The sequence below is a fragment of the Embiotoca jacksoni genome, unplaced genomic scaffold (assembly GCF_022577435.1).
Source record: "Embiotoca jacksoni isolate LCO1_2020_lvr unplaced genomic scaffold, fEmbJac1.0.p SCAF_3, whole genome shotgun sequence".
In the NCBI taxonomy this organism is placed as follows: domain Eukaryota; kingdom Metazoa; phylum Chordata; class Actinopteri; family Embiotocidae; genus Embiotoca; species Embiotoca jacksoni.
Genome location: NW_027185381.1, coordinates 24204477 through 24229135, shown reverse-complemented (window position 1 = coordinate 24229135; position 24659 = coordinate 24204477). Strand labels below are relative to the sequence as shown.

At 42.3% G+C, this 24659-nt stretch overlaps 1 protein-coding gene across 5 annotated transcripts in view; it reads left to right on the top strand.

Annotated features, from left to right (window-relative positions):
* Positions 1–24533, top strand: part of ndrg4 (NDRG family member 4) — a 68914-nt gene extending 44381 nt beyond the window's left edge. For 2 of the 5 annotated variants that reach the window (XM_069162300.1, XM_069162304.1), the window contains exons 6-19: positions 7297–7402; positions 11750–11870; positions 12609–12671; positions 13240–13300; positions 14111–14197; positions 14291–14347; positions 14492–14595; positions 14711–14767; positions 15274–15325; positions 17660–17707; positions 18592–18627; positions 18789–18840; positions 18995–19033; positions 20772–24533. In XM_069162300.1, the coding sequence (XP_069018401.1) occupies positions 7297–7402; positions 11750–11870; positions 12609–12671; positions 13240–13300; positions 14111–14197; positions 14291–14347; positions 14492–14595; positions 14711–14767; positions 15274–15325; positions 17660–17707; positions 18592–18627; positions 18789–18840; positions 18995–19033; positions 20772–20926 (1038 nt within the window). In that variant the 3' untranslated portion in view covers positions 20927–24533. Of the gene's footprint in view, positions 1–4373; positions 4574–7296; positions 7403–11749; positions 11871–12608; positions 12672–13239; positions 13301–14110; positions 14198–14290; positions 14348–14491; positions 14596–14710; positions 14768–15273; positions 15326–17659; positions 17708–18591; positions 18628–18788; positions 18841–18994; positions 19034–20771 lie in introns of those variants that run through there. The other 3 variants (XM_069162302.1, XM_069162303.1, XM_069162301.1) reach the window with 3 other exon arrangements.
* Positions 24534–24659: the final 126 nt, after the last annotated feature.

Below are 24659 nucleotides of genomic sequence, written 5' to 3'. Positions count from 1 at the left end.
AACCTCACACTCACACACGTCTCAGTCTTTCACAGCTCCGACTGCAGAAACACCGCCAGCACACATCCTGTTGATAACTTTGTTTATTTATTAACTGCGTACATAAATAGGGTGTAAATAGTTAATATGAGGTCACTGCACCTGCTGCTGTTCACAGAGAAACTGTAAAACCACGTGTCATTTTTAAGTTTATTTTTGTGTACAAATTGAGCAAACTGGAGAAGCCTTTTTGTGTTGTGTATAATAAGTATTTGTGTTGTTTACTTCCTTGTTTAAAGGTCGTATTTATAGAATTTAGGGTCGATCAGCTCCAGGTGTTGCTGATTTTTAAGGAGGTGCATTGTTTTTTGAGAACCAGGCACTGGTTGTTCTTTTGTGTTTTGCCTTTTGTGGATTCCTCGTCCTTTCGGTTTAGCCCTATATGCTAACTTAAATGGGAATAAAACAACCCGCCGCCCATTGATTTGTGCGCGACAGTGATGAAGCCTCGAGTTTGGATTTTGGCCGGCACCATCTTGTTAGTTCGAAGCAGTTTGGAGCCAGAAGTGAGCCGAGCTATTTGGGCGAGCTGGAGAGGCGCGAGTGGTAGATCTGACTCGATCTGATTGGAAACCTGACGATACGACGTCCCAGCCACCGATAAAAACCTGACTGCACCACAGGCCTGTCAATCAAACTGACACGCCCCCAAAAACACTGCTCTAGCTACACTTTAGCTAACAATACTGAAACAAATTGTGAAAAAAAAATGCATTGACTTTTCTGAGACTAGTTGAATGGGAGTCTATGGAGCCAGAGGCTTTTTGGAGCCGACCTCTAGTGGCCCTCGGTGGTATTACAGCTTAAGGCGCTTCCCAATCGACCTCATTTTTCAGACCCGGAAAGCTACGTCCCCTTTTAAATACAGTCTATTGTGATGCTCAAAACAATTTAAGCACCATTTTAAAGCTGGTACAGTAGCGGTAGGCTACAGCGGAGCCTGTGACGTGAGCACATATGTAAATGATGTTGTTTTTTATTACTCTCACAAGCAGAACGGAGGAGACAAAAGTTCCCAACAGCAGGTTTAAATTGAATAACTGTAAAATATGAATTGTGCTGCTTGATTCATTAACAACAGAAAAAAAAAACCTAATGTAATCCATAGAGCGACTATGGGGACTGAATCAGTTTGTACAGAAACATAATTTTTAGGAGACAGATTTGGAATTTTAAATGAAGCTGCAGTTTAGTGTCAAACCAAAGTATCTGAAAAATATCTGTGTATCTGAGTAAGTATCTGAAGTTTTGGGGAGATATGTGGAGATAAATGTGTCTATTGTCAAACAGCTCATAAACAAAGGGGAACTGAAGGATGGAAGAAACCCAACAAGCCCGGAGACCAACGTGTGCAACACATCATACCTGCAGCCTCAGCTGACAGGTGCGACCTCATGTTTTATGGCGCTGCATATAATTAACAAGATGGAAATGGAAGCTTTGCTGGAGAGAAACCAAAAAACAACGCAACATTTGGTGCCTAAATGGAGAAGGACGAGATGAAACCTAGAAAATGTCTTGACATTCATATTTCAGTCTTCACTTGAAGAGCAGCCTCTGGGTTCAGTGTCCCCGCTGACCATCACTGCTCTTGGCGAGATGCTGAGTCAGCGGGGAGAAAGTTCATCTCTTGGGTTGGAGGGGAAAAGAGGGTGGGGGGGGGGGACAAAGTCAAAGAGAGACACAGAGGAAGAGTGGCGTTTAAAAGTTAAGTCAGCACGCTGAGTGTTCTGTCAACAGGGGAAATAGAGGATAGATGGAGGAGGAGGGGGAGTGGGAGGGGCTCAATGACACCGCAGGGAGAGGGAGAGTCTGCAGTCGGCACCATCACGGCCCGGTGAGGAGGCACGTATGCGCTTCTCCCCTTCCACCTCAACCCTGTCGGGTCTGATCACCACCGAGCGTCCCCGAAGATCGACTTTCATTTTACTTCCTGAAACATTTTTAATTAGAGTCGAGCACGTAACATTTGTCTCCTCAGCTGCAGCAAAGCTAACAAGCCCCCCCCCCCCCCCCACACACACACACACCTCCCCAAATGCTCCCAGATGGGACAATTCGGGTCACCGTGCTAACAAACACAGCTGTTGCACGATTGAGGTTTGTGCCTCGAGATGTGAAACCCCTCGTGTTTGCTACTTTAGAAGAAAGAAAACAAATTCTCCCAGCGCGTCGTGCACCTGCCGGAAATATTCCAAAACAGGAGATAGTGCTGGAGACAGATCTTCAGGGAACAAAGTCACGAGAGGATTTTATTCTCGGGGTCGGTATGGATGGCGACCAACAGGACACGGACCTCATGGATTCATGCCATCGCCTCCATTTCCAGGTACTTGATGGCATCGTGCAGCACGTGACAGAGTTTTTTTTACGTGTCTTGGATAAAGTATCATTTAACACCAAGCTCCAGCGAACCGTGACGTCACCCATTGGATTATGAATGGTCCGTTTCGAAGCCTTGAGTCTCACATTTTGGTTTGTGAGACGCCATCTTGGTTTGTTGGAGCCAGAAGAAGACCATACTTGGTTCTGACTCGAGGCTGGTCAATCAAACCAGAAACGCCCCGCCCACCCCCACCTCCACCTCCGCCCCCAGAGCTACCGCTTTTTGAGGACTAATATTGAATTATTTTTTGATGGACCACCTGGACGGGAATTTAGAAAATGGCACCATCATGTCGATCATCAATAATCGATTTATATTTTATAGGATAAGTTGAATTGAAGTCTATTAGAGGTATTGCAGTTTAAAGCACCTCCACATTGGCTTATTTTTCCAGACCTGGAAGCTACATTCATTTTTACATACAGTCTGATGTTTAAGATGCCTGTAAAGGACTTCCTAAGAAACGCTCGTGGAAAGGAGAAGCTTGGCCACTTTGCAAAGATGTCATTGGGATCCTCTGTAACACAAAACCTGAAGTCCCGTGGAGGTTTCCTGTATATAACAGAGTAAATCAGCGTTTCGATGAAGGACAGGAGAATGTCTTCCCTCTGCACGTAGAGGTGAGTAAAAAAAACCAAAACAAAGCATTTCTAGACGCTCAGTGACACGTAGAGCCTCGTTTCAGCACCACGGACAGCGCCGCGGTCTTCGTTTCGATAATGTGGTTTGTTGTCTTCAAAACATTTTATTACAGGAGCCATTTATTATTTTAGTCTTTTATATTTCGCAACGCGTTATTTGCATTGTTTTCTAAATCTTCTCGGGGGCGCGACGCCTTATTTGTGGTCTTAATTACTTCACTTTGATGCTTTTATCATATGCAGTCCGTAGTCTTTGTACTTGTTACTCCCCTTTTGCTTCCTTCTATTTTCTCTGTTCTGGGAAATGTCTTCCTCGCTGGTATTTTGTTTGAGTGTTGTACGTTAATTAACTCTGAAGAGTTATCGAAAAGTAACGATCGAAGTTCTCCATTTTGTTGTCTTTAGTGGCACATATGACGTTAAGCAATAATTACTGCTGTCTTTTGGATGTCGTTTGTTTTTCTCTGGATTTGGGCTTATTTTTGTAGTTTGAACATCTGTATTCTTCTGTCTTTTTTTTGTTATTTTCGCCATTGAAACCACTTATTTACAACGCTAGTAGAGATCGTAAGAAACAGGAAGCTCCTGTTTCTTCTTCTTCTTCTTCTTCTTTTTCTTCTCAGTACTCTGCCTCGCTTACAAATCCCCGCCATCACAATTTTAACCAACAACTCTATTTTGACATAGAGAAATGACATTTAAAACACCTACTTTTGACCTTCCATTAAAATTCTTGTGTGAAGTCTTGGTTAACATCCAGCTTAACATCCAGTTTATCAGGTAATTATCTTTTAGCCTCATCCCACTTTATGATAGATATATTTAAAATATATTTAAAATACAATACGTTCCCACAGCTCCTTTTTTTTGGTTATGCATTTGACACATTAATCAGTCATTTTGTTTAATTTTTCAGAAGGAAAGTAAAAGCCTGTTTAATATTTAAAATTGTGACAACTCATCGCTCGTAATCAACCGCATAATGATCAAATATTTGACCTAATTCGTGAACAGTAGCTGTTTTCTTTGGGCCGACACACAACAAGGTCGTGGTGGAGAACCAGATCAGAACTAGCGCGGTGGTGCTGATGAGAGAGGCACGACAGACTGACAGGACAGCCGAACCAATCCCGCGCGGGGGAGGGAGCACTCGGAGCCAATCGTTTCCCGCCCGCCCCGTCCGCCCCTCCCCCGCCCGTCTCAGGCACCTATAGAGCGTAAGAGGAGGGGAGGGGTGGAGGAAGAGGAGGCGGAGAAGGGTAGCAGCCCCCCCCCCCCCCTGTTTAAAGAGTGTGGTCGGGGAGCAGAGCCGAGCAGACAAAGACCTTGCAGCATCCTCTCAGCATCTACCACCCACAGCTGCTCACCAGGACCTAGTCCCTTAAAACAGGAGAGGCCTGGCCGCTCGTCTGCACCCTCCTCCTCCTCTTCCTCTTCCTCTTCCTCTTCTTCTTCTTCTTCGTCGGCTGAAAGTCGCTGCGGAGCCATGCCCGAGTGCTGGGACGGGGTGAGTGATGAAGGACGGCATCACAATAAATTCATCTTTTTTTTTTTTTTTTTAATTTTTGTTTTATCTTTGCAGTACGATGTTTTTTTTTTGTTTTTTTTTCCCCCCAAGCCAATTGCATGTAAAATATGTTCTGAGTTACATCCTGTGTAATGCAGCCCTGTTGCCATGGTAATCAGGGATGTTTTTTTTGTGTTTTTTCTCCTCCTCCCGTAATTCTGAGGGCGAAAAACTGTAGAGTCGGTGTCGGTTGATGGGTCGCTCTTTTAACTCTGGCCCACTGACACACTTGCTGATGCTGTGCGGCGCCCTGACGCTGCTCACCGCTGCGGAGCAAAGCGCTAATCCATCCGCAGTATCACATGGGCAACCTTGAAAAAGACGTGCACCCGGTTTCAAATGTGACGCAGCCGAGAAGTCTGCACATCTTTTTTTTACGCTCCAGATCCAATCGAATAAACCGTTCTGATCGCGTTGCCGCGGCGATCTAAAAGATGCTGCGTCTCATTTTCGAGAAGCTGTCGTTCCCCTTTTTTTTTCTTCCCCCGCGACTTCTTCTTCTGCGGTTTACCTGCTGGTCGTCTGAAGGTCACGGGGAGCGGTGATCGCGCTCGTCTTTGTGTGAGGTGTCACAGAAAACTGCCCGGCGAAACAGAAAGCCCTCCGATGCAGTAGAACGCCTCGCTCGCAACGGAGATCGCAGATAACGCTGACCTTAACGCCGAAGTAATAGAGAGATAATCTGGCTGGATTAACTCAAAATTGTTGATGTGTGCCTGCCAAATTGGGGGATTACGGAGAATTGTTTTGGCACATGGCTGCATCCACTACTGCGGCGTGTTTTCTGTGGTGTGAGTCATTCGGGAGTTGTTTAAATAGCCACTCAGGGAAAACGTGTTTTGTGTTACTAAATAGCAGGCGGCTGTCGAAGGGATGCTGGAAGATTGACAGCAGCAGGTTGACCGAGGGTTTTTCGGGCAGCTGTTTCTACGCGTCTGATGAACAGTTAAAGGTGTGAAAACACGCCGAGGGGAGGTCGATGACGATGTCGCGTCGGATGTCCTGTTTGTTTACGGAGCGGAGGATTATGGACAGAAGTGTCAGCGCCATCAGTAAATACAGCAGCTTCCTGCTTAAACACCCTTAATAATCCCTAAAATTCCACTCTGCGCTGTGTGTGCGCGTGCGTGTGTGCGTGCGTGCATGTGTGTGTGCGTGTGTGTGTGTGTTTAGATTGCGTAACACGTGGTAACGCATATCTACCTACCTCCATTTTGAGTTTGGCTCGACGTGACCAGCGGATGCTGACAAAATGTGGGTCATAATAGCAGACGTTTGCATTCAGAAGTTATGAGGATTTTCACTCCCTTTTTTTTTTTTTTACTGCAGCTGTTCTCTTTTTTTTTTTTTTTTTTTTTAAACAACCTTTTATATCACACTTAATAACTTGTCACGTAAACATCACAGAATCACGGTTACTGGCTTAAATTTGAATATGACACTTGGGCCAATAAATTTATAGGCACAAATAACGTCATTTTCCCATCTTCATTTAAATAGAAAACGTTAAACAGTCAATTTCTATTAAAAAAAAAAGGTTTAATAAAACATTTTATTTGCATCTATTCAGAGTGAAGACTCTGATGGTGATTTTCTGGTAGTGATATAAATAAAGAAGATATAATAACAGCAGCGCTTTTAAACTTCTTATTTCACATATTTGTGGTTTATAAGGAGCATTTGTGTGATACAGACATTTGTTTTGGTCAAAGAACACCTTGTTTTACGTTTAAACGAGTCAAACTCGACCCACTAGGGGGCGCTGCAGAAAGATAAAATTTCATACCAATGATTAAATTAAAGCTAAATTATTTCCAAATGTTTTAAAAATAATAGTAAAAAAAAAGAGCACTTCCAAAAGATTCTACCTTATTTAGACATTTTAACTTAACCAGGAGGCTGAGATAGAGTGTTTTAGTTGGTCTGTTTCAAGTTTCAAAGGTTTCCTCCCACATTTCTGCTTAAATTTTAATGATGAATACCGTCGGCCACTTTTCTTTTATGTCAGAACTGTCATCAGAGTCTTCATGTTGAGGAAAATCGTACATATAGGATGTAGTATATTGCACCTTACATGATCATATTCAAAAGTCTGAATTGTAAAGACTTGACTTACTGTATATTGTAGTTTTACAGCTAAACTTTTATCTTGTCCAATAGAACTTTAAATTGCTGTGATTCTGGATGTGCGTTCTCAACCGCAAAAAAAAAGTTAGCCATTAAACTCGCTGCCACTTCACTTCTTTTTACGAGGTGAATTAATTTTTTTATACTAAATTCTTGCTTTTTATTTTACGTATAAAGTTGGGACTCTTCAAAGCCAATAACATTTGAATTATTTAAAAGCGTGACATTTTAAGTCGATCCATGTCCGATAATTTACCATCAGGATTCACTTCGGTTCCCTGCACCTCCGTTATGAAAGATTAATGAGGAACAAGCTTGCATGAACTGGCTGTTAATGTCAAATCTGACAAAAGTTTCAATAAAAAAGAAGGTGAAGTTTTGAGTGTTTAGGACACATTGATGTGTCATGTTATAATAAAACAATACGAAACACTGGACTTAATAGATAAGTGAGGACATCTGTTTCACCTCGGAGGATTGGTGTGGCCGCTGCGTGTGAACCACCAGGTGAGTGTGTGTCTCTGTGTGTTTGGCAGGAGCATGATGTGGAGACCCCTTATGGGATGCTGCACGTGGTGATCCGAGGGGCACCAAAAGGAAACAAGCCGGCTATCCTCACCTACCACGACGTCGGTCTGAACCGTGAGTATCCACCAAAAACAAGAAAACGTGTGTTGAACAGATGTTCCAGTTTCTGCATTTAACAAGAGGTGATAATTGGCCTCCGTGTCACATTATTTCTTCCTGCCGTCACCTCAACAGCGCGCACACACACACACACACACACACACACACACACACACACACTTGTCATCATCTCCAGCAGGAGGCCACGTCTTAATTAAAACAAGTACAGAGGAAACGAGTCATGAAGTTAAGTTTTCAGCATGTCGTGGAGAATGTGTGTTTTTTCATGGGGAAAAATTGACACGTTAAAATTGATTTAATCATGTGTTATATTGAATTGTCTCGCATGCTGTAAGTGAGATTTCTCATATCAGCACAATGGAAAAGCTTGTCTACTGCAAACGATAAAAAAATATTCTGTTAACTAATTTGAAAGAAAATCAGCCACTGCTGTGAGCAGAAATGTAACGAGCATAATAATCCAACCACGACAGTAAAACTAACTATAAGGCCTTGAAATAACAGCAATTTGTAAAACATGACGTTATATACGAGCTACTCCATCTTAAAATGAGGCAAAATCTTGAATATTTGTCTTTTAATTCAGTTTAATTTAAGATTTAACATCAAATAAGACGTGAATGCTTTAAAACGTTGAATTGTACGGAGTCCCTGAATGGTCATCATTTTTTTCCAAACTACTTTTGTGTCCCGTTGTCGTAAGGATGGAATACAAAAAGGGACACCAAATGTTCATATGGATCAACTCCTCAAATGGATCAGACGGTTTGAAGGTCATGCAAAATTTAATGCAAAAAAGGAAAACAAAAATAATACAGAAAAAACAAATTGTGACCTTTAGGGGACTCCGTACGAAGTTATACAAACTGCACAGAAACAACACAAAATATTCTGTTAACTCGTAGAATCATCTCATTGAAAGCCAGCAAAACATGAACAAGCAAAACATCGAGCCAAAACGACCTAATCTTAAAAGTCGTTGAACGAAAGATTAGATTTAAACCCGTGTAGCTTCAAATGAGCAATGAGCTGTCGAAAAAACGGGATTATCACACTCTCCACTTCATCACACTTGGCACGAGCTGAAAATGAGATTTAACACCTCACTGAGACAAATCACGGCTTTAAAACATCCCTAATTGAGATTATTCATCTTTGAGTAGAAAAAATAAGATGTGACACCTCAACGTCCACCCAGCTGAGTAAAAATCCTGCTGCAGTATTTTAAACGTCATCAGTCATCGCTGGAGAGCAAAAAGCCTCTTAATTAAAATGATGTAAACCATTTTCAGATACCAACACCACAGCAGATATGGTGGATAAAAAGATAACTCTGTTTATCACCGTAAGAGTCCAATAAACAAAACCTTTCCAAGATGTTCAACGGTTAATCGCCCTTGAATAAGATACGAACGACTTCACTGACTTTCCTTTCTGCTGCACAAAGATCATCCACGTCGACGTCTCTCGTGACCGTTCGTGTCATCGCTCAAAGTCGCAGCACGTCGGCACTTAATACAAGCTGGGTGGCCAATAATGTAATGTAAAAAAAAACGTGTGTGGCAAGAAGAATAAAAAAAAACAAAAAAAACAACAAGAGGAACAAAGAGCCTCTGAGGGGAGAGGGGAGGGGGAGTGAGGTTGTCTTAAAGCGCGGTGACAAAAATAGAAATAAAGAGGAGAAGAAGAGGAAGACAAATGAAGGGGCGAGTGAGAGGCATCGACAATGTTGATGAAATGTAGGTCAGAAAAACATCCCCATCCTGCGGAGGGAGGCGGGGCGGGGCCAGCGGCACTGCGGCGCTGCCTCGGTGGGTGGAGGTGGTGGTGTGTGTGTGTGGGGGGGTTGTCAGGGACCACAGCTGATCCACGGCTCAGCTGACTGCAGATATCTGGCTTTTGTTTTTTTGGTCTGATTCACTGCAGCCCCCCCCCCCACCCCCCCAAAAAACAAAAACAAAAAAATCATCCACTCAATCCAGCAACAAAAAAATAAAACACATCAAATGAAAAAACAAAAAAATGTAGAGAACAAACATGAAAGGAATATGAAATAGAGTGAACCAGAACAGAAGCTGTGTTTCTGCTGCTGGTGCAGAACGACAGCTATTAGTATTCGCAGCGAGTCACTAAATCACTGCAACGCTCACTCATAAGGAAAGAAAAGGCTGAAAGGAGTCGCAGGGAAAAGATACAAAATACAAAACAATGAAGAAACAAAGCCTTTGGTCGGGAGTGTATTGTTCCACGACAATGACTCCCAATCAGCAGATGGCACCGCAATCTGCCGAACCCCCTCGACTAAAAATAAAGAAATAAACGAAACGCACCAAGTCGAGAGAACAAGAGAACAGGAGGGGAGCTGGGAAAAAGAAAAAGAAAAAAAATAGAAAAGGAAAGGAAGAGATTAGAAGTGTGGAGACAGAGAGAGAAAGAAAGACGAGAGAGGATTTAAGAAGTAGAAACGAGGTCATAGGAGAGAAAGTAAAAAAGTAGGTCAGGGAGTCAGTGGGATTTCAGACTGGGAGCGCTGACCGATGATTCAGCACGTTTCCTCGACGAGGAACTTCTCACGTCCGCCCTCTCCGCAGGGATCGCTCTTTTTTACGAGATATTTCGGACCCGTCCACCTCCCCCACGCACCCTACTTCTTTTTTTGTCCATCTCCAACCCGGTTGTCGTGTTAATTGGTCCGTTTAATTAACTAAGTCGGAGGCCCGAAAGGTGGAAAACGATGTCTGACACACACACACACACACACACACACACACACACACACACACACACGCACACACACGCACGCACACACACACACACACACACACACACGAGATGAAAAGTAGGCCAACCGCAGAGCCAGCGAGGGAGGAAGGGCAAAGAGCTGACATCTATTATACATGCAGCTATTTCAGAGTTTTAATGTTTCCACCTTTCTGTAGTGGTTTCAGGACGCAGAGCATCGTAACGGAGACAAATCCTCAGCGAGTCGCGCTTTCCAAAACAAAGAAAAAGTCCATTTTAACTCGGATTTTAATCACCGCTTATCTCCTTTCTTATAAAAGTGAGAGTAACGACATTAACAAAATATAAATAAAGCGCATTTTAACCTCTCGAGTCGACAGTTTGTCCGATGCGCAAATCGAGCGGCTCGGTAACCAAAACTATCGTTTGCATCGTACGTACGCAGATCTCCAAATTATCGGCAACTTTTATCTTCTTAATGTGCAGAATTCAAAGTTTACAGGCGCCGCTGCTGACTTGTGTTTCATTTCTGAGAAGTTGAAGCGTCAAAATTGTGCGTTCGATTACAGAAAACACACTTAAATTGGGTTAAGAAGCTTTATAACGAAGACCAGCTGTGACTGCACTATGATAAGCTTTAATTGGTGCTAAAAATGAAAATTACACATAAATAATATATATATATATATATATATATATATATATTTTATAAGGTAAAACAAACATCCTAGAAACATCAGGAATCTGGTCATTAACCACATATATAGTTACTGCATTTGTAAGACAGTAAAGTAAAGATCAATATGTTGAATAGTTACTTCTTTTTTTTAATGTCTGGTAAAAAAAATAGTCTTCCCAAATAAAAATAGTCTTGTAATTTTATTCCAACACAGCACAAAAATTCAGTTTTGCCAAATTTAAAATTGCTTTTGGCAACGTTGAATATTATCAACATGAAACACCATCTGGTGTGAAAACTGCTTGACAGGTCGACATAAATCTCTCTGTGCTCGCTTTTTCATCTGACTCTGGATCAGAGGGCCATCCAGTGAATTTCAAGCACATTTTTTCTTTAATTAGGTCCTTCATCATTACTATTAAAAGCACGAAACAGACTTTCTCTCTTTGTACTATGTATTTTCTGAGATTTCTACAAGATTCAATCAGCTACATGAAAATGAAAAGAACCTTGGGCCTCATGGATTAAAGACACTCGGGAGGATTTTGAAATTCAAAAAGTCTCTGAGTCCCTAATCATCAGGCCGAGTTGGAAAAGACAGCAGCTTCACTTCTGCCTAATTAAAAATTATAAATTAAACAGTGAACCTGTCCTAAAACATCTCAACTGCGCTTCCACCAAATTGGATGCAACAAAAATAAATCACGACAAACGCTGCGTGTATATTAGTCACGAGCTTTGGGTTTGGGTCGCGTAATAACAACAGCTTCAACGTGGCCTTCCATTAAAAACACCACCTTTAGAAAACTACAGATGCCCAGAGACAGGTGAAGGTGAATGAAGGCTTCCTCTGTCGCCGTGCCTCCATCCTCTCACCTCCTTCTTTCCTCCTCCTCCTCCTCCTCCTCGCTGTCCTGCAGACAAGCTGTGCTTCAACACCTTCTTCAACAATGAGGACATGCAGGAGATCACCAAGCACTTCGTGGTCTGCCACATCGACGCCCCGGGTCAGCAGATCGGAGCCTCGCAGCTGCCGCAAGGGTACGAAACACACTCGTTTATGCATCTTAACAGAGATTCGTGTCACGATAACCGCGAATGAATGGAGGAATATTTATTATTCAATGGGTCGACTGCGTTTTTTGTTTTTTTTTGCCCGGTTTTTGTTTAGAACGTTTATTTTAATCCTTTTTTTTTTATTGCATTCATGTTCTTATTGATTTTGTTTACCAACATTTTTCATCTATATTATCTTGTTTTATTTGATTTGGTTTGAATGCATTTTCCACCGTTTTTTATCTCCTGTTTGTTTTCGTCTCAAAACTGTTTGCCTTTGTGACAAACGTTGTGGATAAAAAGTTGATTTAATCAGCCAAATATTGGTTTAATTATGGACACAGCCGAAGGGTGATGGAAAAAAAATAAGCTAAATGATGAAGATAAATATTAGATAAATGTTTCGAACTTCCCGGTTCTGCCTCCAAATGGCACCACAAAGTCAAACATTACCATCTTGACTTTTATAGACTTAAATATGTCAAATAAAATTCAGTTCAAAACCAAATCAAATCAAATCTGCAACATGGCAGTTGGATTTCGATGAACATTGAGAGCAAAAAAATTAAAAATTAAAAAAAAAGGCTGTTAGTCGTCGATCTAGCCTGAACTGAAGGTGCTATATGAATAAAGTTTGATTGGTTTAAACCATTTATAAATAATTGAAATGTATAATAACCATGAAGTGAAACCACATGAATCGTATCCTTCCCTCCCCTGCAGGTATCAGTACCCCACCATGGACCAGCTGGCCGGGATGCTGCCCACCGTGGTGCAGCACTTCGGGTTCGTGCTCTTCGCTAATTACACAAATTCAGCACTTATTCATACACAGCCAATATAAAAAAAACAAAAAAAAACACAAAAAACCAGGGACAACATGTTCTGTTTCTGCTGCTGGCAAACACGAGACATCTTTCAGTCTATTTCATCTGTTCTCTTTTGTGCTGCGTAGAAAAATCTTGCAAATTAAATGCACAATTTTAGTAAACTGAAATAGTCCATTTTTAATGCAAAATGTGTAAAGCATTAAACACAGCAAAGCTTTCTGCTCATGTTTAGTTCACTGTTCTTGGTTTTCTGTTGAAAAATATAGATTTTATTTGCCAACAGGATGTAATTTTAGCCTGAACACCGAGTACCAGTCGCAGCTGAGATGAACAACACCTAGCTCGGCACAGGCATGAATTTTTTTCAACTGTGCTGCCAATAATGGCATCGAGTACTATCGTACGGGAACAAAAGATATCCACACATTGAACTACTTATAGCGTTGTATCACTATTTATTTAAAAAAAAAAAAAAAACAACTGGTATCTGATGGATGGATGATGTTTGTTTGTTTTTTTTTTAGATTTAAGAGCATCGTGGGGATCGGAGTTGGAGCCGGAGCTTACATCCTGGCCAAGTTTGCTGTAAGTTTTAAAATCCTGATTCTCCTTCGCTCTTCGGTGTCCGTTCAGCTTAATGTCGGATTAAACATTTCAAATATTCAGGTTTAACGTGTTTTTTGTTTCAGGTCGGCGTCGACCTTTTTCTGCCGCCTCTTTCGGCCTTAATCCATTTTACAAAGTTCTGTTTTAATGCTGAATAACTTCTCATGTAAAACGTCACAGTAACACGGTTGATGGCTTAAACCGAAGAAGACGCTTGTGACGTTAAATGGGATTTGTTCGTCTTCGTGAAAATTTACAAATTCAAAAGATTTCACTGATTAACGAAGCTTCTTAGTGGCTCGTATTCATATTGAAAACTGTTTTTCTTATTGCTGTGATTGCAAAGTTTTCAACTCTTATCTTTAAATGCCTCTAAACTGCCTATAGTGTACAAATGATGCACTCGATAGTAGTAAATATAAACGGGGTGGTTCGGAAGATGTTTTTAGTGCAACTAATTTGTTGGGACGACAAAAGAAGTAAAATAAAAACTACAGATTGCGCTAATCTGAATTTACCCACAGCTAGCCTTAGCTAATACTAATTATAGATTTTTTTATTTTTTTTTTTAAACTTTGATCATACATCATCTCAGATATCAACTGATTTCAAAACAAAAGTAGCACCGATGAACTTCCAATGTTTGTAGTGATTTTTAGACTGATTAAAGTCCTTATTTTTTGGTTAATAATAACTTTTTTTTTGTTTTGGTTGATATGTTTTACATGTAAACAAGTTGTAAACTACAGAGACGGGTTTAACATGCTTCCTTTTATCTTCTGCTCTCAGCTGATCTTCCCTGACCTGGTGGAGGGTTTGGTTCTGCTCAACATCGACCCCAACGGCAAAGGATGGATCGACTGGGCCGCCACCAAGGTACCTTCTCTGCTTTTTACTGTACGCTCGAAACACTTGTAAAACCACACCTGCTTCTCGTTTTCTCACAATCATCTTTCCCCCCCCGCGCAGCTGTCAGGTCTGACCAGCGCGCTGCCAGACACCGTGCTGTCACATCTTTTCAGCCAGGTGAGATCAGCGTCCGGGAATAAAACGGGACGGATAAAAACAGATCGGGAAAACAAAGAGATATTTTTCTGTACCAGAAATATACACCGGGTCCGTAAAGTTAATAAACAACAACAACAAAAAATGTTGTGTGCGTGTGCGCAGGAGGAACTGATGAACAACACAGAGCTGGTGCAGAGCTACCGGCAACAGATCAACAACACCGTCAATCAGTTCAACCTGCAGCTCTTCTGGAACATGTACAACAGGTGATTTACATTATTATGAATTCCCACAGTGTGATTTTCGTCCCACACAACACGAGTAATAAAAAAACAAAAAAACCTACAAGCCCTTTGAGCTCATCCTTCTCGCCTCTTTCAGTCGGAGGGACCTGGAGATGAACCGCAGCGGGACGGTGCTCAACGCCAAGACTTTGAAGTGAGTCCTCACACGCTGTCACAATAAGGTCTTAAAATAGGATCTATTATCCTCAGACCAACTGAGATAAAGTCCACTCTCCGTAAATGAATTAGCAGAATCAGCTGATCAGTAAACGATCAATTACATGTAAAAGTCACCCATCAAGGAAATTCTTTTTTTTTTTTTTTTTGATGGTTCAAACTTCGGAAATGTCACGTTATATTTTACAAATTCAATACTGTTAAAGTAACTAACGGTGGTTGTTTGAATACATACTGTAGATGCACCAGCAGAATAAATAGTTGAAGATTTAAACCAAAAAATTATTTTCTTTACATTTTATTCATTTTTTAACACAAACAGGTGTTTTTTTTTGTTTTTTTTCAAACTCGAGCCCAAGACCTTCTATGACAACAGTAGTATCAGTATAATTAGAGATCTCGGAGAAATAATGTAAAAAAAAAATTGCACAACAATGTCAATATTTGAAATTAAAATCGTGACTGTTGATTGGTTCCCTGCAGGTGTCCTGCCATGCTGGTTGTGGGAGACAACGCTCCTGCTGAGGAGGGAGTGGTGAGTCCATCGTCTTTTCTTACCTCCTCTAACAAACTTCTGGCTTCAGGCCTTCTTCAACGAAAGGTGTCACGAGTTACCGACTCGGAGGGTTTGAGCTCGGGAAGTTCAACTCGGGAGTTCAAACATATAAAGTCATATAAAGGGCTCATAAAACAGACGCAAACTTATATCGCCCGCTTGTGAGAAGAGGATACAGTTGATTTGCCGAACAGGTGCGTATTTACACATCCAGGCGTTACGGAGCATTTCCATTCGTTTAAAGTCGAATGTCGAGGCTACCTGGAAAACACAAGTTCAGTATTCACTCTTTTCTGTTTTTGGTCTGCGCCGTTTTTTAGAGCCTGTAACGGTCGTTAATGACGCTACGAGAGCGCGCTGTGCAGACACACGTTTTGAAAGCAAAACAATGAACTAAAACTTGCGACGTAAATCTCCTTTAAAGCCACGTAGAGCTGCAGGTTCAGCCGGTAACTCTACACACCTTTAACGTCGTCATTTGTACCTTCCAGTTTGTTGATCTGTCCTTTTGAGACTTTCTGCCCCTCGTTTAGTAAAAACAGAAAAAGACCTGGTTTACAGGGACTCTGTGTCTGTTTCCTCTCTGTTTGTCCATCTGTGTTTATGTGTGTGTGTGTGTGTGACGTGTGATACTATGTGTGTGTGTGTGTGTGTGTGTGTGTGTGTGTGTGTCCTCCAGGGGCCAGATGGCCTCGCTCTCTGTCTCTGGGGTTTCCTGGTTTGAAGTGGCCCAGATATATACGTTACTCTTCTGCACCAGTTAATCTGCCGCGTGTTCAGATTTAAATCAAAAAGCGCTCCTCCTGTCAGACGGACGAGGAGGAAGGTGGACCGGAGCGCGGAGGGAGGGAGGGGAGGAGGAGGAGGAGGGGGAGGAGAGGGATGTAAACAGAGGTTGTTTTATGGGACATGACAGATGGAGGTCACGTTAATATTTCATATCCGCGTTCCTGCAAACAGAGCCAGCGCACGAGCAGAGATGGTGAGGGGGAGGAGGTAGGAGGGGGAGGGAGGTATAGTGAGACGTGCATTAATTTTTAGACGAGGCATTTGCATGTCCTGAAACTCATTTGCAAAATGTTTTGTTGTAAATTTGCATGCGATTTGTAATCTATTACCCGACGGTGCGTCGGCAGACGAAGCTCCTCGTTGCAAGAAGGTTAAAGGAACCATTTTTGTTTTGTGGAACCCACAAACATGACATGAATTTTAGTTGTAGATATGTGTTGCAGTAAAATATGTAGTTTGGTAATCTGTGCGAAGGATTAAACGCAGCAGAGAGCAAAAAGATGTTCTGTGTGTGTGTGTGTGTGTGTGTGTGTGTGTGTGTGTGTGTGTGTGTGTGTGTGTGTGTGTGTGTGTGTGTGTGTATCTGTGCACATCTGTCTACTGTGTGTGTGTGTGTGTGTGTGTGTGTGTGTGTGTGTGTGTGTGTGCGCACTGCGGCTGAGTCTCATCCTGTTGGAGTGACTCATCTCTGCAGCAGACTGCAGTATCTGGGTCAGTCACACACACACACACACACACACACACACACACACACACACACACACGCACGCACACGCACACACACGCACACACACACACACGCACACACACACACACACACTAATATAGTCTCCACATACAGACCATACTGTACATATGACCATCAGTGTGCCGTTACAGCGTTTGTGCTCTGAAATGTACTTTCAATCCTTTAAATCACCTGAATTATTCCTTCATCTCTTCAAGCACTTCTCAAAATCTATTTTTATAGAGACTCTCCTGATCCTTACAGTATTGATTATCTTTATTCTCTAACTCCTTTTTCTTCCACATTTCTTTCTCAGTCGTGTACAACTTTTAAACTGTTTTCAATTGTTTTTATTTTGACCTTTTTTTTTTAATTATTATTATTATTTTGAAAAGCACTTGGTAATTTTATTTTGAAAAGTGCGAAAATAAATTCAAATGTAAACCGGCGGCCCTTCCTGCTGCCTGGCGGTGGAAAACCTGTCATTTGATGCAAAAACACATTTATGGAGTCAGTTTTGAGACTATATAAAAAAAAAATAGCTTACGTCATAAACGTTCTGTGTTTTCCTCATGGATATATATTTTCCCTTCGCGTACAAAAAGTATTTAAAAGGTTCTCACTGAGGTTGTATAGATAGAGTTGCGTATCATCAGCATAGCGGTGGACGTTCTTGTCATGTTGAGGAACACACAAATGTAGTGAAATAAAGGCAGCTTCTCTTACAGGTTTCTTGTCGCTGCACCTTTTTCTGGCTCATTCAATTCAACCTGCTGCTTTCGGTTTTTGTCTTCTAGGTCGAGTGCAACTCCAAACTGGACCCAACCAACACCACCTTCCTAAAGGTAACTGTGAATCCTCAACTCACCTACAGAAACATATAAAGTCAGTTTGGTCATCAGCAGAGATGGAAAGTCTAGTTTTACTTTGAAGTCTCTTCACAGTGTTTGATGAGTTAATACAAAAAAAAGGAGCTTTTTGGCGCATTTTTTTAAGCACAAGAAATGAGACTAGACTGACTCGTAAGAACCAAATGGATTCTGTCCCTTGTCAACAAACGAGCCTTTTGCTTTTGTAACATACTTATTAAGTGGAAGCAGCAGGCGCATTCGTATTTCTGCAACAACCCAACACGATCATTTCGAGGCTGAAACTGAACTAAAAAAAGAACACATCTAAATTGATTGAAAAATAAAGTTCAGTACAGGAAATATTTTGAGTTTAGTTGTTCAGTGGTTGTTTTATTTTCAGATAGTATACTTTATACAACAACATGACCGCAAAGAGACACAAGAGACGCGAAACGAACACAGAAAGACGCGACACAACACCGAAAGACGCACCAACCACGAGGTGGAAAAAAATCCACAGACGCAAAACAACAACATCAGCGTAAAACAAGCAGAAACAAAATGCTAAAGGACCATAAAGAGGTGCAAAATAACAACAAAGAGACAGAAGATGACCACAACAAAACCTGCCAAATGACCCTAAAGACACACAGCACAACCCCAGAGACACAAAACAGCCAAAGAGATACAACTTTGGTCCCTCCAAGGGTCATATTGTTTCATAATGATTTGTCCATAAAAAATGTTTTTTTTTTTTTTTAAAAAGACCAATATCAGAAGAAGAGATGTCAGTTAACAGAAAGCAGTAAAAACAGAAGGTGTAGCGTTGCTGTTCTCCGTTTGGTTTAATGGCCGCTCTCTCCTTCTTGTGATGGCAGATGGCTGACTCTGGTGGACTTCCCCAGCTCACACAGGTAACACAAACAAACAAACAAACAAACAAACAGCCTGGCACCATCGACAGACTGCCATTCAAAAATTAGGGGGACATTTTTTTTTTTAAATCATCCACATTTAACACGTTTTGTTCCAAAACCGAGTGACATATGAACCCCGACCTGTTGTTTGTTTCCAGCCCGGCAAGCTGACCGAAGCCTTCAAGTATTTCCTGCAGGGAATGGGCTACAGTAAGTATCCACCGCTTTTTGTTTTTCGTCATTTTCTATTCGAAAGCTATTTCAGGAGAAAGCAGTAGCAGTGAGTGTGTTGTGATGTATTCGATGCAGAGGGACATGAGTTGTGTTAATCTTGCCCTCTGTCTTCCTTGCCCCGTTCTCTCAGTCGCTTATGTGAAGGATCGGAGGTTGAGTGGAGGGCCAGGTACTTCCTCCTCCCCGTTCACCTCTGACCTCTTATTGCTGCCCTTGTTCGATGACGTTGGCATTTTGAAAATTTCCTTTTTTAAATTTCATTTGGTTATGACTACAATATTTTTTTTTGGGCTGTGATTGAAAAAAAAAAAAAAACTTTACTTTTGCTCTCATTTCTGATTTTCTTTTAATTATCCAAAGGGCATTATAACCCCATCTTTCTTTTATCAAAGATGATTTTTCCTATAAAGGAAAAATAAACTGCCCTTACTCCCCCCCCTCCCCTCCCCTCATTCCTTTACCATTTCATCTCCAATATTGCTCTTTGCATGGTGTCCAGCTAGCTTTGAGCAAAAGCCTTGTTATACACTAAGTTCACCACAAATCACCACGTCTTTAAATGAATTAAAAAAAAAAGCTAATTAGAAATATATAAAATGTTGAGACTAAAGTTTTACCGCTGAGCACCCGGTTTAAGGTTTTTGTTGGACAAAAAAAAACTCTGAATGACGTGGACGTGTGTCGTTCGTAATGAAGCTAAAAAATGAGCATTAACTTGACTTTAGTTACTAAACTACTTTTATTTAAAAAGTCAGTTTTCATGCTCAGATATTGAATGTTTTTGCCGAGTTTTAATCCCATTTATTCCTCTCTGACAAAATTAACTTAATTCAGCGTTATCAGCCTTTTAAAGCTGCGCTAATAAATGTTTGTAAAATATCTTAATTAATAATTGGAAAAGAGCGGAGAAACCCAAAGATGATTATTACCAAATCTGCAGATCTTCTTGTTTTAGCATCTTTTAGCTTATTTTTTTGTTTGTTTTTTCCGGCTAGCAACTTGTACTCGTATTTACTGCAGCAGGAAGTAAATTTCACCAAAACAACTTAGAGCCACACAAAACTCAGTGAAAGACAAATTTGATCAACTAGCTGGTGAAGGTATTGGAACAAAGGCAGATATTTTTTCTCTGGAGGTGGTGGAGACCAAAACAGAGCTAAACAGAAAGTAAGTATTAAACATGAATTTGTGCACGACTTCGCCTGTTATGTGCTAAATGTGTAAGTAAGCAACGGTTGGTGCAAACATTTTTAGCGTGACAGCTTTGTACGGCAATAATAATAATCTACGTAAGTTTTTTTGTTTTTTTTTCCCTGGCTTGTTGCGTTGCCCTCAAGGGGGCCAAAATAAATTAATGCAGATTTGAGGCAAAGAATAAAAAATTACAGCTGTATGGAAACACTTAACCGTGACACCTAAAGTGACCTTTTACTGGCTAGTTCCAATGATCTAAGATATAAATAAGGTTTTAACAGCAATTGACAAAACCGTTTCCTTTCAACGTCAATTGTTCGAATTCAAATTATTCACGAATCGGTAGCGAACAAATGATTTAATGTTCCCGCAGAGAAATTGAGCTTTGAGTAAAACAAAGCGAGCCTCAGTGCATGGTGCTGACGATATGTCTCTGCGTAGACATATCTACAGCTTCTTCTAACACCCTCAACCTTTCACGGCCGTCGTATGAGCCAATCAGCTGCCTTCCCTCACCAGCTCCAGAGACAGGTGCTCTTCAGTTATCCACGCGAGCATGTAACTCCCTACATCTCCTCAGCATCAACTGATTGCACGTCTTTTATTTGACATAACATGATGTTAAATTCTTCTGCTTTTCCTCTCCCACACCCCCCCCCCCTTCAACTCCCCCAACGCCCCCTCCTCAACCCCCTCACCCTCTTCCCTCCCAGTGCCCTCGGCCAGCATGACCCGCCTGGTTCGCTCCAGGACGGCCTCCCTGACCAGCGCCAGCTCCATCGACGGGTCGCGCTCCCGGGCCTGCACCCACTCCGACAGCACCGAGGGAGTCGGGCCGGTCACCCAGACCATGGAGGTGTCCTGCTGAGTGGGCCCCTCCGAAAAGAGGGGAGGGAAGAGAGAGGAGGGGAGGGGGGGGGGGGGTAGAGGGACGGAGAGAGACAGGAAGTTGTGATGGTGGGTAACGGGACGAGGGTCGAAGGCGAGAGAGAGAGGGAGAGAGAGAGAGAGTGAGAGGCGGGTCAGGCTGTTCAGAGGGCGTCGCCATGACAGCGACGGGAAGGTAAAGCTCCCAGATGCGGTGAAGACGGCTCTCTCTGTCTTCATCTGTCTCCCTCCAGGTCCCTCCTGTCCGCCGTCTTCTTCCCTCCTCCGCTGTAAAATACCACACGTATTGCTACTAAACACCTTTCGATATCCACCTCAGCTTCCCTCCTTCGCGCAGCACTTAAAGATTTGAGCAACTGTTTTTTGGTTCTTGATGTGTCATTCTTGTGTTTGCTAAGTGTCTCCTCATTCTTTGCCTGCGCCCTGTTTAAACCAAACCCCCCCCCCCCTCCTCCACCCTCACCCCCCCTCCCCACACACACACACACACAAAAAACACAAAATGAAGTGACCCAACACACACGGCAATACGCCGTAAACAGCTGCTGATAATATCTGACGGTGAAAGCGACGGACACGGCAACGAAAACGGAGCTTTTAGGGGGCGCCGTGATGAAAACAGTGTCGCGCATGAGGTGGGGCGGGGTGGGGTGGGGGGGGGGGGGGCAAATTGTAAGTATCTGTCTCCGTGATGTTCGTAAAGGACGGTTCACTCTCTCTCTCTCTCTCTCTCCGTGAGCCCGTCCAGAATTTGTCCCGGCGGACGGCAGGACACAGCCCGTCGTCCCCGAGCGCACCCGTAGTGCTTAGAGAGGATTTGTTAGCTTCGTTTAGAGCATAGCTAGAGCACGCCGCGCCGATTTAAAGCTGCACTCGGGTCAGATTTGATATATCAAAACTGTAAATTACAATTGGGGGGAAAAAGAGCGACGTCGTCTGCATACAGGTTTATAATGTTGCGGACGGACCGACGCTGTCATCGCAAACGCCTTTTCTTTTTTTCTTTTCCTTTTTTGTAAGCTGTTACTAACCCAGCTTTATTCTGGATCTTTAGTATCTGAGACACAATCTGACGGGAAATCACACGCAGTCCGCGCTGCACCCGAGCCGCTACACCACCAGGGAGGGTCATCTGCTTTTAGTGCTTTTTCTATAACAATAACATGAATTTTTCTTCGGAGCGCTTTTCCAATGACGACGATCTGGAGCTGTTTAGCGTCAAATGTCACGACGAAATATTTGGTGATTCGAGTCAAAAAAAAAATATGTTTCCCCGTTCTTGCCATTTGGAGGCACATTAGTGCAGCGTTACTGAGTGCAGCGTTAAACTGTGTGTCATACTAACATTTCTAAGACAATCCACCCCATGATTATAGGCTAGAAGAAGTATTTATGAACACGTATATGCATGTGAATGTAACAAGTAATCTTAGGGCATTCTAGTATCTGAGTAGTATCTAGTTTTTAGGGCATTTATTCATTAGCACCCAACACGCCGGCTCCTTAAATAGAGCCGGGGATCGTCAGTCTGTAGCCGCAGTGTGCATGGATGTGGTTCTGGCCGTAGTCGGCTCTTTGTGGTCTCTAATGTGACAATCACACTCTGACCCAAACCAAACCAGACCAGAGGGGGGGGGGGGGGGGGGGGGGGGGGGGGGACCGAGGCAGGACCAGGCCGACCCCACGAGCTCACCGATCGGGGTCGGTGCCAAAGAAACTCCTTTACAGCGCCCAGCCCCTCTCCGTGGATATACCAAAGCTACACACACACACGCACACACACACACACACACACATTATTCACAACCAAGCACACACACACACACATTTTCACACACCTACTGAAACGAAAGCTGCGTGGGCTGGGTTTTGTAACGGAAAAAACGCCAAAGAAACGCCAAAATTCACGCAGAAAGGAGGAATCCATTGGTCAGTTTGTGTGCTGTGTAACCGTAATCTCACCAGTATAGTGCATATAGTGCGTATTTAAGTGTAGTATTAGACTAGTGACGCTGTGTGCTGTTGTCTGCTGTGATTCTGGACCTCTCGGATGGTGATCGGAGATAGTGGGGGGGGGGGGGTCCCCTGTTTCTTTTCTTCTTTTTTTTTTTAGCTTATTAATGTACAGCATTCATGTACCATAGCCACCTTCTTTCAGTTTTACAAGAAAAACTTAAAAAAAACAAAAACCCTTTGGTCCCCTTTGTCAAAAAGGGGCGTAGCTACCAATCGCTGAGGTGTGCGCTTTTCCTGCGGCGGCCTGTAAGGGGCGGGGCTTTTTTGGCGCCATTTGGGCTCCAAGCTCAGAATGTAGGGCAAACCCCAGCCACCCCCTAAAAAAAACAAAAACAAATAATAATCACAAGGTGCCCCGGCTCTCACAGGCAAACCCAGTCGCACCCTAAAGGGCTATCAGCTGAAGTCACTTTGTGAGAGATGTAGTGTCACGCTTCTGAGCACCAGGGGGCCCCAGAGAGCAACGGACCGGTTGGAGGATGAGCTTTTTGTCTTCTTTTTTTTTTTTTTTAAAGGTTCGTTTACGAAATCGCGGAGAGAGATTCTGACCCTGAAACTTTAGCAAAACGAGTGAATGCATGAACGTTAAGGGGGACGAATGTGAACCGGCCGAAAGCTGGAGAGATTCACAGTTTGGAAAATATTCAATAACGGTTTTGAAAAAATAAAAAAAAACGTGGGGAAAAAGAGATCGGATCAAACGCCTCCTCGCCCGAAAACCACATCAACGACTCTCGACTCGCGAAGCTATTTTCTGCCGTCTACACTTTCCTCCTACGCGACTTCTACTCAAACTGCCTGTGTTGGGGGGGGGGGGGGGGATCCTGAATGTATCTCTTCCCTTTTTGAAGTGCTGTACAGTATTGTCGACCTATTACGCCTCGTCCTCCCAGAAACCACTTCACTATGAGGTTTTTTTGCACTTCCTCTTCTTCAGCCCTCTACGTCTTTGACATTTTTAACCCTGTACATTAAAAAAAAAAAAAAAAAAAAACTAGCTCCTTCCTCCTCCTCATCCTCCTCCTCCTTATCCTTATCTTTCCTCTTCAAGGTCTTTAAATGGTGGTTTTCAGTACAGACCTTGGTCCTCATTGCACTTGTAGATACTTTTTATTTATAGAGCAGGTTACCTGAACCAAACACTCTTAACACTACTGTATTGTGAGAAAAACACATTTCTGTTCCCTCTTCCCTCTTGAGTTTTTTTTATAGGCAACAATAGGGTGTAACCTCATCTTGATATAATGATATTGATCATGTGTTACTACTATTCTTCTTCTTCTTCTTCTTCTTACTACTGCCATTATGATTGATTTGTATTCAGCAATAAGTTCTTTATTTTTTAGTTTGTTTTTTTCTTGTTTGGATTGTTTCATATTGTGGGAGTCTTCCCTGTGAGCTTGTTTCTATTCACGACAGTAGAAGGACTCTTACCTGCTTTGTTGTCATTCAGACGTGTACTTGTAAAGTTTAAATATATGATATATAAATACATAAACAAAGTAAAGCTGTCTCTGTCCATGTACTGATCAAGTAACAAGTAAGAAATAAAAGACTTTACGTCAGAAGTCGAGGAGTGTCGGATGGTTTTGTTCCTATAGAGCTACTATAATAAGAAAGTTCAGAGATTATTCAGCAGGTAGAAGAAACAACTTTCATGGGTTTCATCAGCTGAGTTATACGTGTTTTTGAGACCA